We start from the raw sequence: 15152 nt of genomic DNA, 5'->3' as shown, positions 1-15152 counted from the left end.
GATAGCAGGTAAAGGTTCTAAACTCTGTCAAGGTTACATAAACATTAACATAACTTCGCAGCCTGGTGTGATTTGTCATGAATACCAGTAGCGCCAAAGAATTAAAAGTGTGTGTGTGTGTGTGTGTGTGTGTGTGTGTGTGTGGCGGGGGGGATGTGTGTGTGTGTGGGGGGGGGAAACAAGGCTTTCAGTCATTCAACTTCAAGGGAGGACACGAAACATAAATGTCTGGTTTGCTTTGCTGGACAGCAGTCTGGTGAAGCTCACAATCGCTTTCTTCTCAAATGTTGTTGCCTTTGGCATGGTCCGGCGGAGTGTGTGTGTGCGTGCGTGATGTTTTTTAACAAACTGTCTGGCTGTCAGAGGATTAGCACTCCATCCTGATTGGCCTGCGAGGCAAATGTGAGCCGCGCAGGGCGGAAGCGGACTGTCTCTCCCCCCCCCCCCCCCCCCCTCCCTGTTGGTTCCAGATCTGGGGTGGTGTTTGAAATTGAACCTGTTTATTTAACAGTGTCAGTTTGGGCAGAGGGGTGCCTGCAGTGTGAGGTGGAAGGAGAGCGAGAGCGAGGGAACCAGTGAGCATGTACACGAGTGTTCGAATGGGTGAGCTGGAGCACTCTCATGACTTGGGAAAACAGTGTGTGCGTGTGTGTGTGTGTGTGTGTGTGTGTGTGTGTGGGGTCTGTGAACGAGTCTGCAATGGACTTGATGATTTGCCTCCTGCGCCGCTGGTCCTGAAACATGATTGGATGGGAGGTTTTCTGGTCGTCGGGTGAGATCAGGTCATGGGCTGCCGGAGGTCTTTGGGCCGAGGGTCACTGTGGGTCAGGTGGGGTCAGGCGGAGGAAGATGTTTAGGTGAAGAGCCGGACGGTGCCATCAGCCCCTGAGGAAAACACCCATGGTTGGGTGGGGTGGAACACCACATCCAGGACTCCGAGGTCGTGGGTGATGGCGTGACCCTTTAGAACCTTCACCGGAACAATGAGCGGGTTCTGCAACAGATCACTGCAGAAGAAGAGCACAGACACAACACACAGAGGGACAGAGAGAGAGAAAACATGAGCACAGGACGAAAAAAAAAAATCCTCACTTCATGAAAACAATGTGGTTACAGCTTTATTTAGTCCCTTTTACAGCGCAGCTTCGCGTAGGTTATAGTTGAAATAAAACGTAGAATGTTGGAAATATGGTTTGCAGTATCAACAGTTAAAGCTGGGCAAGGAAAAAAAGGAGGAGTGGAAAAATAACATTACATCCTCGGTTTGAATATAAAGAGATCTATTAAGGCCAGCTGATGAAGGGGGTTTGATCGAGATTTGTGTTGCTCTTGACCAAGCACGGATCATTACCGATACTCAAAGAGCATTCCTGACCAGACTGGCTGAATGATAGTCTGGCCTGTGGATATGCACTGGACCACTGCCCAAAACACACTGAAATTGGAGGGTTGGAGAGAGAGAGAGAGAGAGAGAGAGCGAGAGAGAAAGAAAAATGGAGCGAGAGGGAGAGAGAAAGAGAGATAGAGAGGTTTCAAAGAGTGAGAGACAGCTGAATGAGAACTGAGCCATGGCCAAAGAGAGTGAGAGAGAAAACATAACAAAACAAGAAAGATGGTGAAAAAGAGAAAGGAAAAACAGAGGCTATGACAAAAGGAGAAAGAAATGGAGAGAGCATGTAGAGGAAATGTGATAATAACATGATGATCAGTGATCAAAATGATTTATGACAGAAATGAACAAGGGAATAAAAGACCGTCAGCGAGAAAGAGAACGACAGAGCAACAGAAGGGAAAGGTGATGAACACAGAGCAAGGGTTTAGCAAGTAAAGTAGAGATGCCAACAGCAGATGATGAAGAGGGGAAGGGGAGGACCACTCACTTGTACACCATGCCATGGCAGACGATGACAGTCCCGTCATCCGAGGCCGAGGCAAAGAGGGGGTAGCTCCTGTGGTAGGCCACGCCTCTCAGGGCCTTCTTGTGGTGCCTGCGGAACGAGACCCAAACGTGACAGACATGAGCAAGACTTTCCCCTCCGGGCTTGGCTAACGCTACACCAAAACGTAAGACAGAAAAAAAAAGAGAGTGAGAGAGACGAAGGAGAAAATCCACATTGGATTTCGCTGACTCACCGGAGTACTTTGTAAGGCTTGGTGGACAAGTCCAAATCAAACCAAGTGAGCCGCGAGTCGTAGCTGCCGCAGATCACGTTGTCGCCTGTGGAAAATGAGAGCCGGGGATTGGATTATGGGATTTTACCATTATGCCAGCTGTTTGCAGAAACATTCATCATTGTGGAAAAACAACCTCCATTCGATGGACTAAACAAGCAAACTAATAAACAGCTGCCACACAATATTCAGAATCTAAGGCAGCATTCCACTCCGAAAGGTCCCTCAGCCTTGGTTCATTCCTAAGCGTAGAAACAGCAACGAAGAGACAGAAAAACAGAAGAAAATCCTCCTCTGGGTGCAACTACCTATACTGACGTCTAAAATTAACCCAACAAGGTCTTCAATAACTTGTGCCATTTGGGGTTTCCCTCTGTGTGGTTACCACGTTAACCCTGTAATCCCACTGTGAGAAATACCTCCTTGTTCTTCCCCTGTACACTTGGCATACATTTAACTCTTCCACTTAGTGTCCATTATCCACTCTTTCATTTAACCCTGTGTAAGTCTAGTACCGTTTTTATCCAGAAAGACCTACACTATGATCCCTACAGAGTAAAAACATCTTCCTGGCCTGCTGCTGATGCTCACCTCCTGGGTGGATGGCCATGCTGGAGATCCACTTGCAGTTGGCCGCCAGCTTCTTGGCCATCTCCTGCTTGATGAGGTTGTAGACGCGCACGAAGCGCTGCGTGGCCACGAAGAAGAAGGGCCGCAGCGGGTGGAAGGCCACGCACTGCACCTGGCCCTTGTTGCGGCTGAAGGGGTTCTGCGTGCGCCGCTTGCTCACCTGGTGGATGAGCACCTGCATGTTGTTGGTGTTGTCGGGCATGACGCTGGCCAGGTAGTCGCCCTTGCCGTGCCATGTGACCTGCCGGACTGCCTGTGTCGGTGGAAGGGAGAGGAGAGAGTGAAGGGAGAGAGAGAAAGGGTGAGATGAGGTGAGAAGAGAGAGACAGAGAGAGAGAGAGAGCGAAAGATGGAAAGATGGGTGGATGGAGGGAATTGGGGAGAGAGGGGGAATATAGGAAGAAGAAAGAGAGAATGAATGGGAGAGAGGGGGGATAAATAGATGTGGATGGGGGAGACAGAACAGAGATGAGAGGATTGAAGAGTACACCACATCAACACACTCTAAAGCATTCTGATGATACACTTTGAATATCTCTGTCAGAGTAACACAGGCACCCCAGAGCTGCACCGACATTGTGCGAGCAAAGAGGTCGAGCGGAGTGAATAATACTCTTGAGATTAACACACAGAAAAACCAGGAAATTGTATTTGGTTCCCCATCTGACTCTCGTAAAGTTCCTGGTGTTATTCACACAGAACTAACTCAAGCAGGTACGTTCATATAAATGCTTGGGTGTAATGGTAGACCATCTGTTATTCTCGAAAGACCACATCAAAATTGTCTGCAAGGGGACAAAGCAAAGATTCGATTTTCTTCGCTGCCTTCGTTTTTTTGTGGCAAGTAGAACAAATAACATCTTTCGTGTTTTACTTTTGTGTTTAGAAGGGTTTAGCAATTAAAGCAGAGATGCCAACAGCAGATTTATGTCATTGTCATCGTCAAGAATGAAGAGGAGAGGAAGAAGACAAGGAGAAGAGCGAAAGTAAGCAAGGTAGGAGGAAAGGTATGAGGGAAAGGGAGGAAGAGAGACGGACAGAAAGGAACTAAGAGTGTGTGTGTGAGAGAGAGAGAGAGAGAGAGAGAGAGAGGGAAAGCAAAGCAGGTTGAGGGCATACCCGCAGAATGAAAAACAAGGAGGGAGTGAGTCACCTAAAACGGCTGGAGGTCGGGGGTCAATGTAATTCTGTGGTAATTTCATGGGCAACATAATCCAATTGTGACCGTTAAAAAACCCACCACACATACAGAAGCACACACGACAGACACACAGACACACAGACACACACACACACACGTTCAAAGGCTGTGGCTGAATTTATGATTATTATTATTAATGCTATCCTTGCTGCCTCCTGCAGGTTGCCAACTGGCGTGTGTGATTTTGTCACAGCCCCTGCTTTCTCTCTTCCCTCTGCACTTTTAATTGGAAACTAGATGTGTCTAAGATTTCTTTCCACTTGAGAGGGGAAAAAACCAAACCACAAAGTCTGGGGCTGAGAGCTTGTGAGATTCAGCTCACATAAGGCCTTCTAAGGAGACCAAAGGAAAAAATAAAGTATGTTGACGTCCTCGTGCAACAACGTCAATAACGAGAGGAGTGTGAATAACGTGTGCTAATTTTAGAGGGTTCATATAAATTCTTCTCATTTTGGTGGTCTACACTAAAGTTACTTGAAAACATCATGCCAGTTAAAAATGAAACTAACATAATTGATGCAGTCTAAACTTCTAACTAGATTTTAAGAAGAGACAGCATCGACAAGTCCATGGTTCAGTGTCAGACCTTGAAGTTCTTTTGTGAATTTCTATTGTGTTTGGTTCATTTCTTTTAAGATGTTTATGTTTCTCATACTCGAGAAATGACACGCAAATTACAATGCTCATAGGATGGAAACCAGTCATGGTGGCATCACTGAAGGAAAGCCCATCTAGTGAGTGAGTTGTATGATGATCAAAATCACACCACGTCAACAACCTGTTTAATACAACGATTTGGAGCTTTGGAGTGTGTCAGTATCTCCTTTGCGTCGGACGTTACCATGACTTTGCACCTTGATGAGTGCTCATAGTATGGAAACCAGTCATGGTGGCATCACTAAAGGAAAGCCAATCTAGTGAGTGTGTTGTATGATGATCAATCTCACGGAAAAGAGAAAAACTCATGCCACAACGTCAACAACCTGTTTAATACCTGTGTGTCAGTACCTCCTTCTCGTAAACATGACTTTGCACCTCGATAAGTTATTAGTGTATTTCGCGGGAGTCACCTGTGTTGTAAGTCGTTTCGGACAAAAGCGTCAGCCAAATACCTCCAACTTAAATTTCTGATATATGAAATGTCTGGTGTGCGATGTTACCTTCGGGTGTGTGAGCACCAGGCGGTAGCCCTGCTCGTGCTCCTTGCCCTCGGCGGTGGCCCACTGCACGGGCTGCTCACGGGCCTCCTCTGGCTCCTCGTAGGCAGAGATCAGCTGGTCCGTGGCGCTGGCGATCAGGCGGTCGCCCAGGCCTGGGTTCATGAGCACCACCGTCTCGGTACTGAGCGAGGGGGAGAGAGAAGCTGGGGTCAGGAGATTGCTATCCCTGAGCGTACACATGGAGGGCTTTTTCAAACAGTTCCTTTTATAGTGCACTTCTCCAGTGGAGTTTCTTTTTATCCAAAGCAATTTTGTAAGCTAGGTCATATGTAAATGAAATGCAGTGACAATAGGTTGAGGCCTGACGCAATTTAAAACAATTTAAAACAGCTATGAATCCAAATCCACCCTCCTGGCACAAGAGTAAAATAATCACTATCATTTATTATATCTGAAGCTCAGAGTTCAGGTCCTTAACATTATTGATGCAGAGAGGATCAACCGCAATGTATTATTTGAATAAGTCTACTACAGAATACATATTGCAAAAGGCTTTAAGATAATAGAAGACCTCAAGATTCACATCCAAAAAGCCTTGAAACCATATCCACTCTCTTAACACAGCAGTGTAAAATAACCACAGCGCTTCATTACGTCCATTTATCCACATCCAAATCCATCATTATATTATATAGCAATATGGCCTCTCATTGGCCCCTTTACATTAAAGTCGATCACAGGACAAAATGCCAAACCTAAGCTCTACTATTCACAATAGTCTCCGACGGAGAATAGTACATATTGTGCAATGTTTCAACACTTCATATCTGGGACAGCCTGATACTGATTTATCCTAGGTTTTTCTTTTTTTTTCAAATTACCACTTAATGTTTCTCCTCATTTCACAGTCAGGTTGAATCAAAGTAATTACTCTTTCAAGACGCGCAAAAAAAAAAGTGCAGACACTGAGTGTATTTACACAAAATTCAAAGTCGTTACAGCTTGAACCGCCTCTTCACTTAGGCTGTGGTTAACCTCTGACACGATACAGTAATTCGCCTGTCAGCGCTTGCCTGATCGGAGACCAGGAGAATTTTTCATGGGGTAAAAAAGCAAGGGAAGAGGAAAGAAGGACAGGAGAAGAGGAGAGGAAAGAAAACTAAACGAGAGAGATATAGCAGAAGAAAGAGAGAGGAGGGGTGAGAGACAGGGAAAGGTGACGGAGGACTTTGGTGTAAATCTTCAGCGGTAATGTAATACGAGTGTATGACTGCTTTTACAGATAGCGTTATCGCAGTTGTGTCGAGAGAGGGAAGGGAGACAGGCACAGAGAGAAGAAAAAAAGGGGAAGAAGAGACGAGAGAGAGAAAGATGAAAAGAGGAGGCGGAGGGTCCTTACAACGCCACAGCTACCAGGCAGACAGCCGGGTTGGGGCTCCAGGCGACGCTCTTAATGGGTCCACTGGCCTCGATGGTCTTCATGCAGCGCGCTGTGTTGACCTCCCAGAAACGCACGGTGCCGTCGTCAGAACCTAAAGAGTCAGCACGCACACAGGAAGTAAGAACAGTCAGTTGTGTGCAGAGGATTCCAGTGGGATGATCATTTGTCAGTTATATTTAACACAAGGTGACAGAATGTTCTAGGATGTTGTCCCAGTTCCAGTAAAGTAGGGGGGAAGTTTAGGTAGATGCAAGACTAATACTGCTGTGAGTCAGGGATCCCAAGAGTCCAGTGCAGGAATACAGAGAGATAGAGAGAGAAAGAGAGAGAGAGAAAGAGAGAAAGAGAGAGAGACACACAGACGGAGACAGAGACACAGAACCAAAGAGCAAAAAACATACAGAAAAAAAACCTAAAAGCATGCAGAGAAAAGGAGAAACAAAATCTTTGTGAAACTGTTCTGTAGCGAAAAGACGGGCATACGTATCCAAATCCATATTTGATCTGGCTGTGTGGATCTGAGCTAGTGTGTGTGTGTGTGTGTGTGTGTGTGTGTGTGTGTGTGTGTGTGTGTCTCTATGTACGCAGTAGCCAGGCCCCTGCTTCTGTATTTATCTTGGCAGGCAGGCAGGTCAGCATGCGTATGGAAGCGTCCACTGCGGACCGTGGTGCCGTGCAGCGCAGCGCAGCACTCCGTCCGTTCGCCATCCTCCTCCTGACATGATGATGCAGTGAGGGGGCCCTCTGCACAATAACAGCATTCTGTGGGCTCCAGATGCCTCCACCGACAGGGGCCCCTCTGGCCCTATAACTCATCAGCCTCTGGCTCGCCTCCGTCAGCTTTGGCTGATCTGTAGTCAGCTCTAGAGCCAGGGCCCAGCGCTGGCTATTCGCAAACGACTGACCTCTCGCTGCAGTTCAACCTGCCAAGCCCATCTAGTGCTCGCCCTCTCTTTCTTTCTTTGTCTACGAGTATAATCTTCTGCTGTATCGCAGATATTGACGTTGCGTGTAAAAATGGGGAAGGCCACTTGTTAAAAGCCTTATTTATACTTTTTATACCTGCACGGTTCGTAAACGCGTAAAAACAACATGGACAAGAAGGGGAATTAAACTGAGACGACGATGGCAGCGGGCACGGTCACGCTGGAGGGTGGAGTGGCACAGTGTAATAACTCCGTCAACCATAATCACTTTTTAAGTAGTGAGCGCCCTGCGGCGACGGATATAGAAGGGCCGGGACAGCCCCTAGTGCGTGTGTGTGGGTGTCTGTGTGTCTGTGTGTCTTTTTTGTGTTTGTGTGTCTATGTGCTTTTTGAGCGTCCATGTCATTGTGCCCCTAGTGTGTGTGTGTGTGTGTGTGTCTATGTGTGTGTGTGTGTGTGTGTGTTTGGGGGGACACGCACTGAGGGAGGGCCAGTTAGCGGGACTGGTGGCTCCTGTATGGGCACACATAGTTGTGGTAGGCCAAAGTGGGGCCGTGCCGTGAGGACGTCCTCTTGTTTTGCGACATGGAGGCAATGGAAGTCGGACATAAATCTGACATGAGGTCTACGGACATTTGGCACATTAAAACTCCGGAGGACGTTGCTGCGACGAATAAAATCCAATGATCTGTTAAATAGGCGCAAGTCCAGTGTGAGTCAGAGGAGAGGATCGGTGGGTCTGCTGGTGACTCGTCTGAGGGCTCTGTGATCTGCCCATCATTAGCGCCATTCTTCTACAAATGACACACAGTAAGAAAGGCTGACTGCTGTCAACCTCCTCGTCCAAGTGATGACTCCAACAATGCGACGCGTTTAAAAGACGATGAGAGAGCATAACAAGATTGCTCACGGTGAATGAATGTCTGGACTGAGCTAAAAATGGTGTCTCTCTGTGTGTGTGTGTGTGTGTGTGTGTGGATGCAGTCCTAGAATTGGTGTGTGTGAGTGTGTGTGTGTGTGTGTGTGTGTGTGTGTGTGTGTGTGTGTGTGTGTGTCAGTTTACATGTGTGTCAACACGTTCGCGAGTTTATGTGAATACAGGTGCATGTGTGTTGGAGAACACGTATGACGTGTGTGAGTGTGTAAGTGATGTTAATGCCTGTTGTGTGTTGGTGTATGTATATGTAGGTTTGTTTGTTTGAGCTTGTGTGTGTGTGTGTGTGTGTGTGTGCGTGCGTAGGAGTGCGTGTTGTAAAAAGGCATGTCTCTTTGTCTATGTCTTTGTTATGAGTAAATGAATATATCTGTACATATCTGTCTAAGTGCATGTTCAAGTTTGTGTGTGTATGTGTGTGTGTGTGTGTACACACAAGTTTACTTGCCTCAGTGCATATTTGTGTATAAATGGGTGTGTGTATATACAAGATGACTTCTTTAAATGCATGTTTGTGTGTGTGAGTGAGGAGCGCTGGTGTGTTTTATTGAAATGCTGAGGCCTTGCCTCTGCTGACCCTTCCGCTCTCCCCGCACTGGCCCACTAATTTGTAGTTGTGTCTCTAAGCAACTCTGTGGGATTTCTTCTTTCTTTTTTACTCTTCCTTCCTTCCTCTCTCGCCCTCACTATCTCTTGCTCCCTCTCTCCTTCACGGACGGGACTCTACGGAGTTGGCTTTCAAGGCCGTCCACCGGCCGCAAGCCAGGCGGCCAAGCCTGTTCAGCCAAGCGAGAGTGTCTCCGTCCACGAGTCAAATCCCCAGGCAAATCAGCCGACGGTGGCTTAATCCGTGTTTGATAAGAACGCTTGCCATGATGACCTTGTGATGAACACAGACACACAACTACACAAGTACATACACCCTGGCCGGACACACACATTCTTACAGAACATACACACGCACAGGCCTACACACGTACAGGCCTACACATACACGTACAGGCTTACACACACACACACACACACACACACACACACACACACAGAAGCTAGTCCTAATTCCCGGGTGTTGCTTAACTAACCAACATGGCAATGAGGCCTTAGCATCTGTGCCAAGCCCAGGGCTCTGGGATGAAAAAGGCCACCACTGGTCCGGCTGTGGTCACATCATTAGAGAGGAATGCTTGTGCAGAGGGACCTGGCCTGTGTGTGTGTGTGTGTGTGTGTGTGTGTGTGTGTGTGTGTGTGAGTGTGTGTGTGTGTGAGTGTGTGTGTGTGTGTGTGTGTGTGTGTGAGTGTGTGTGTGTGTGTGGGGGGGGGGGGGAGTGTGAACGTACACACAGCTCCTTAACAGCGTCAGGCTTCTGCGTTTCTAACGCCTTTCGAGCGTGTCGTGATCGGCTTGGAATGTGTCAAACAACGAAGAAAATCATAAAAAAGGGGGGGGGGGGGGGGGGTCTGGCCTGATGTGTGGAAGTCTTTTCTTAGAGAAAAAATTAAGGAGGGAAAAAGTTGTACAACACAAATGACAAACTGCTTCAAATGAAGTACTTAAAAAACTGCCATTGGCCTTGTATCTTCCAAATAAGATTTTCCAACTGGCTTTGGGCTTTTCTTGCTCTTTAATGATTACTGTGCTTGGCTCTGGAGACATCCAGACAGACCCAATAAGAGGCCCTGTGATCACGCCACACTAGACTGGGACACGGAGGGCCCACGGTCACCCCATTAAAACAAAAGAGGAGCGATATGGAAATAATTATTTCTGAGAGTTAAAAAAAAACCTCACAATAGAAAAACAAATTTGGGGAGGGGCATGCATGTTTCTGGGGGTTGGGGGGTTGTATGGGCTGAAGGGGGCTGGCCTGTAATTCCTGGGAGGTTGTCAACTGCACATTTACTGTGGGAAAGAGCCTTTTATTACTGGTTTAATATATTTTACAGCAAGACAAAAGAGTGTCGCTGACTGTAGTGGTTTTGCATATGGCCTTTATGAAGTCCTTTGTTATGGACGGCTTAGCAGATATTTGCCACCAAATTGCCGTCAACCACCCCCCCCCCCCCACCCTTCGTGCCCCCAGCAATACACCCCCTTCCCTCCCTCTTCCCGCTTTCTTCTTCTTTCCCTTCCTCCCTCTCTCTCAGCTCCACTTGTTTGTCAGGGAGTTGCCCGCCATGCAGCTGTGTGGACAGAACACACTGGCCTCCACCTGCGCTTTCTTTACAATGGCCAGAGGTAATGTTGATCACCACTCAACCACCGCATTCAAATTGAATAGGCAAATCCAACCACATTTTCATACTATTAAGAGATCATTTCGCTCTGTGGATTTGGGATTCACCACAAACGCTCAACACTGTGGCAAACAAACCACACAAAGCTCTTGCACCTGAGAGAAAGAGAAATGTATATATAAATATAATGCATGTGCTTTATGCTTTATAATACACTGTTTGTCAGTCAATACGAGATTTTTCCCTCTCTCTCCTAGCTCCCTAACCTCCTATGGCAGGAGGAGTTTGGTGGGGGTTAAGGAATGGCAATGTCGGTTGATTCACACACATACGGAGTGGAATCGAAGCCCCGCCATCTTTGGGAGTCGGGAGTGGGGGGTAAGCAAGGCTTCTGCTTAACGATGTTCAGACCTCACTTCCATCTTTCCATCCTTACAGATAGGCCAGGAAATCCAAGAAAGCCCTTCATGTTGGCTGTTGACTGTTTTTTGTTATCTCTGGAGCCAAACTCACCAGTGTGTGTGTGTGTACGTGTGAGAGCGTGCGCGAGAGAGAGAAATTAAGAGAAAGAGAGAGGGAGAGAGGGAAGGAGGGAGAGAGAGAGAGAGAGAGAGAAAAAAGACGGACAATGTGAACTCCCCTGACCCTAGCAACCTGAGCGAAGGCTTTCCATCTGATTTCCCTCGAGCGGCTCCCAGAACGAGAGCCCGGCTGCCAGAAGCCATAAAGCCTTCCCCCACCAGCCCCCCCAGAAACGAGAACTCTTGTCTAGGATGAGAGCAGATTGGTGGTGGTGGTTGGGTGGTGGGGGGGAAGAGAAGAGACAGACAGATCACGAGCTCACTGTGATTGATTTATCCCCTTAGCCAGCTGCCAGCGTGTATGGGAGCCTTCACTGGCCGAGTCTGCCATCATCTTCACTTAGTCATCCCCATACACCCCTCCACAGACACACACTTCAATAACCCCCCCAAACACACTCCTCATCCCTACTATCAAATCCAAGTCCAATCTCTTACATCTCGCAACGGGCTGCTTGTCTCTCTCGCCCCTGAGCTCTTTTCTTGGCGAGGGAGATCTTTGGCCATGACATCATGGCGTGTGCTTGAGGGCCTGATTTCAGCAGCCAGTTAGCTACCGCTGGAGTAATAACAGGCCAGCGCTAAAAATGAGCCACGCAGGAGAAAAGGGCTTCTGACAACATGGGCCTAGCAGCGCCAGACTTGAGGGGGGGGGGGGGGGGGGGGGGGGAGGGAGGAAGAGAGAGGAGGGAAAGAAAGGGGCTATGGAGAGAGAGAAAGGCAGAGAGAGAGAGAGGAGAGGCACAGTGAGAGAGATAGGGAGGGAGAGTAAGTGAGGCAGAGAGAATGAGAGGGAGAAACAAAGAGAGATAGAAAGAGAAAGAGAGAGGGAGAGAAGGACAGGGATAGAGTGAGAGAGATAGGGAGAGAAGGTGAGTGAGGCAGAGAGGAAGATAGAGGACTGAGAGAGAGATAAAAAGGCTAAACACTAACCTGACACAAGCCACTGTCCAGTGGGGGACACGCTTATACAGCGCACGAGGCTGGTGTGACCGCGGTACACCTGAAGAGAGGCCACAGACAGACACATATTAAAACATACACTGGATCCGTGCAGCAGGCAAACCCATTCACACACCTAACCATCCAGACTAAGGCCAGGTCCAAAAGAGAGAGGGGTGGCGGGGAGGGTGTGGGTGACCTTGCAGCTCGTCTACTATTTCTCTCATTAATGCGTCGCAATCCGTGCATCCCCGTCTGCCCAGACCAGTGGAGAGGAGACGAGGCAGACGGGTCGGCGTTTGATTTAACGCCGCAGCTTTTATGGAGACGTCCGTCTGAAACCGGAGAGCTGGGTGAGATGGCTGCGGCCGGGGCCGTCTTGAGCCATGCGCTCAGCCTCTGCGCCGTGCCACCTCTTTAACAGGAAGAGCTGTGGTCTGTGACAGCAGTAAAGCCTTCATACAGTCACCCTCCAAACCCCCTACCTCAATCTCTACGTCTCCCCTCCCCCCCTAATCTGGACTCATCTCACTGTGAGGGCCTTGCTAAGTGGAGTTGGGTGACTTCTTTGGGGGGGCCCCCTGTGATGAGCGGCGCTTTGGCACTTACCAGAGACTGTGTGGTGGGGAAGGGCTGGAGGTCTCTGGGTTTGGGCAGTTTGGGAATGAGGTCCTCTGGGTTCACATTCACCTGGGGAGAGGAAGGGGGAGACATGATGAGAGAAGAACAAGCAAAGGGAGGGTGGAATTTAAAGGCAGGATGAGGGAGTAGGGAAAAGCAAGAAGGGAGAAGAGGAAGAGAGAAAGAGAGAAAGAGAGAAAGAGAGAGAACGAGAGAGAAAAAAGAGAGAGATCGAGAAAGAGAGAAAGAACAGAGAGAGAGAGAGAGAAAGAACAGAGAGAGAAAGGAAAAAAGAGAGAAAGAGAAAAAAGAGAAAGAGAGAAAGAAAGAAAGAGACATAGTCTGTGATAGAGACTGAGAGTAACAGAAAGACACAGACAGAGTAAGACATGTGAGAAATACAGTGACACAAGGAGCAAGGGCCAGACATGGACATCCAGACATAGAGATAATGAAAGACAGAAGGGAGAAACTGAGAGAGAAACAGCAGAAGAATGCTAGAATAGTAGATTTCCTAGGAACTGAGTAACTGATTACGTAGTAACGGACACGGACTTACCCTCATCTTGCGTTGGCGTGGGCACAGGTAGAGGTCGAGGCAGCGCTCGAAGCGCTCATGGATGAAGCGGGAGAAAGAGGGCACGGCTCGCAGGCAAGGGTACTTCTGCGGCAGGAAATTCAACTTCCTGTCCTCAGGATCCTGCTGCTCCCATGCTAGTTTCTGTTCAAGAGGATAACAGTTAACAACAGTTGAACAATCACTCACCAAACAAATAAATTGAGAGTCAAAAACATACACAGACACACGCACAAACGAAAACTACAGACATGGTAGAGACTGTGGGCACTGAGGTATGGGTCCATAGAGCAGTGGTATTTATGGAAACTGACACACTGGATCTCTGCGGAATACAAACACTTCTATAACGACACAAAAAGTAATGAAACGAAACTCATCAGTACCTCCTCCTCTGAGAGCAGGTACTCTGGCGGAGGGTTGTAGGACTCCTCGTGGCCGGGCAGCCTTGTCTTGGGCGCGGGCACGTGCATTTTGTGGCGCCCCAGGATGGCGTTAGGGTCCTCCTTGGCCCACAGGTCGTAGTACTGCGGCGTGGTGTCCTTGGGCTTGCGCGGCTTGATCCAGCCCATCTTGATGGCGTGGACCATCTTGCTCACCTGCAGGGGGGGTGGGGGTAATCGTAAATAACGGCAGGGATCAACCACCTGGGATGGTGGGGTTGGGGTGGGGAAGGTGGGGTTGGGGTGGGGAAGTGAGCTAAGCTGAGGGTGTTTCAGGGGAACATGCGAGAATGCAGCAGTGTCTTGAGTCAGACGCCCAGCACATATGAGTAATTTTTAAGATGCCATAGCTCCGCAGAGAAAGGATCAATTACACACGCACATTGCGCAGATGGAGACGAAGCAGACCTCGATGGATGCGTTTGGCGTCGGATTCTGTACACGACGAATCCAAGCCACGGTGTTGTGCGTGTTTTATTCGCGTGAAAGGAGGTTTGGGGGGTCTAATTTCTTTAAGCTTCCAATTTTCTGAACCCCATTACAACAGAATTTCAACACCACTTCCACTTTAAAAACTATGTGGGAATCATTACGGCTAATGCAGCACATGTGGGAGCAGTTACTGGCCAAACGGCTTGAAACATGAACATTTTTATTTCACACTGGCTAGATTTAAAGTAAATAAAACTATAGGTTTCCAGTGTAAAAACCTAATATGTGACAAAGCCTCCTTAGAGAGTGTGAAAGACAAGAGTCTGTGCGAGAAGGAGAGATGGTGAGAGAACAAGAGAGCTGGCCGGGGTGCAAGAAAGAAAGGAAACGGGACTCACTTTTTCTTTGTCGAGTAGAGAGGGGATGAAACTGCGCTTGTCCATTGGCCTGTTGGTTACCGGATGAATCATGGTCTCGCAGGTGAAGAAGTCCACAGCAGGCTGACAATGGATAAATGAATGTGGGAGGGAGGGAGAGAAAGAAAGAGAGAGAGACAGTGAGACTTTCTAGGGAAGCATAGAAAAAACACACTCACTACTAATATTGTTATAGAAAGACTCAAGCCATATGGCAAATAAGAACATCTGGGCAAATAATCCCAAAAATTACAGACACAACATAAAACTCAAGAACACGCCACTTGGGACACAAGTCTCTACAAACAGGTGGCTTTGAGTACCGCGTCCATCGTCTGTCATCCACTATGTTTATCATCCCAGACCACAATGATCAGAGACAGACCTGTGTGAACTGACTCATGTTCTGTTCTGTCTTTATGAACTTCAATGCTAATCAGT

General features: G+C 48.1%; 1 protein-coding gene across 1 annotated transcript in view; it reads right to left on the bottom strand.

Annotated features, from left to right (window-relative positions):
- bop1 (BOP1 ribosomal biogenesis factor) overlaps nucleotides 1–15152 on the bottom strand; it is a 53723-nt gene continuing 38571 nt past the window's right edge. Inside the window, exons 6-16 of the mRNA XM_080836882.1 lie at nucleotides 14694–14795; nucleotides 13807–14019; nucleotides 13403–13564; nucleotides 12832–12912; nucleotides 12214–12283; nucleotides 6563–6695; nucleotides 5164–5344; nucleotides 2764–3055; nucleotides 2134–2218; nucleotides 1881–1988; nucleotides 1–1007 (exon numbers count right to left, since the gene is read on the bottom strand). Coding sequence (XP_080693008.1) covers nucleotides 854–1007; nucleotides 1881–1988; nucleotides 2134–2218; nucleotides 2764–3055; nucleotides 5164–5344; nucleotides 6563–6695; nucleotides 12214–12283; nucleotides 12832–12912; nucleotides 13403–13564; nucleotides 13807–14019; nucleotides 14694–14795 — 1581 coding nt within the window. The 3' untranslated portion in view covers nucleotides 1–853. The remainder of the gene's footprint in view (nucleotides 1008–1880; nucleotides 1989–2133; nucleotides 2219–2763; nucleotides 3056–5163; nucleotides 5345–6562; nucleotides 6696–12213; nucleotides 12284–12831; nucleotides 12913–13402; nucleotides 13565–13806; nucleotides 14020–14693; nucleotides 14796–15152) is intronic.

The sequence above is a fragment of the Sprattus sprattus genome, assembly GCF_963457725.1.
Source record: "Sprattus sprattus genome assembly, chromosome: 4".
Lineage (NCBI taxonomy): Eukaryota > Metazoa > Chordata > Actinopteri > Clupeiformes > Clupeidae > Sprattus > Sprattus sprattus.
The sequence above is the reverse complement of the archived record's forward strand: the minus strand, read 5'-3'. Positions and strand labels throughout refer to the sequence as shown.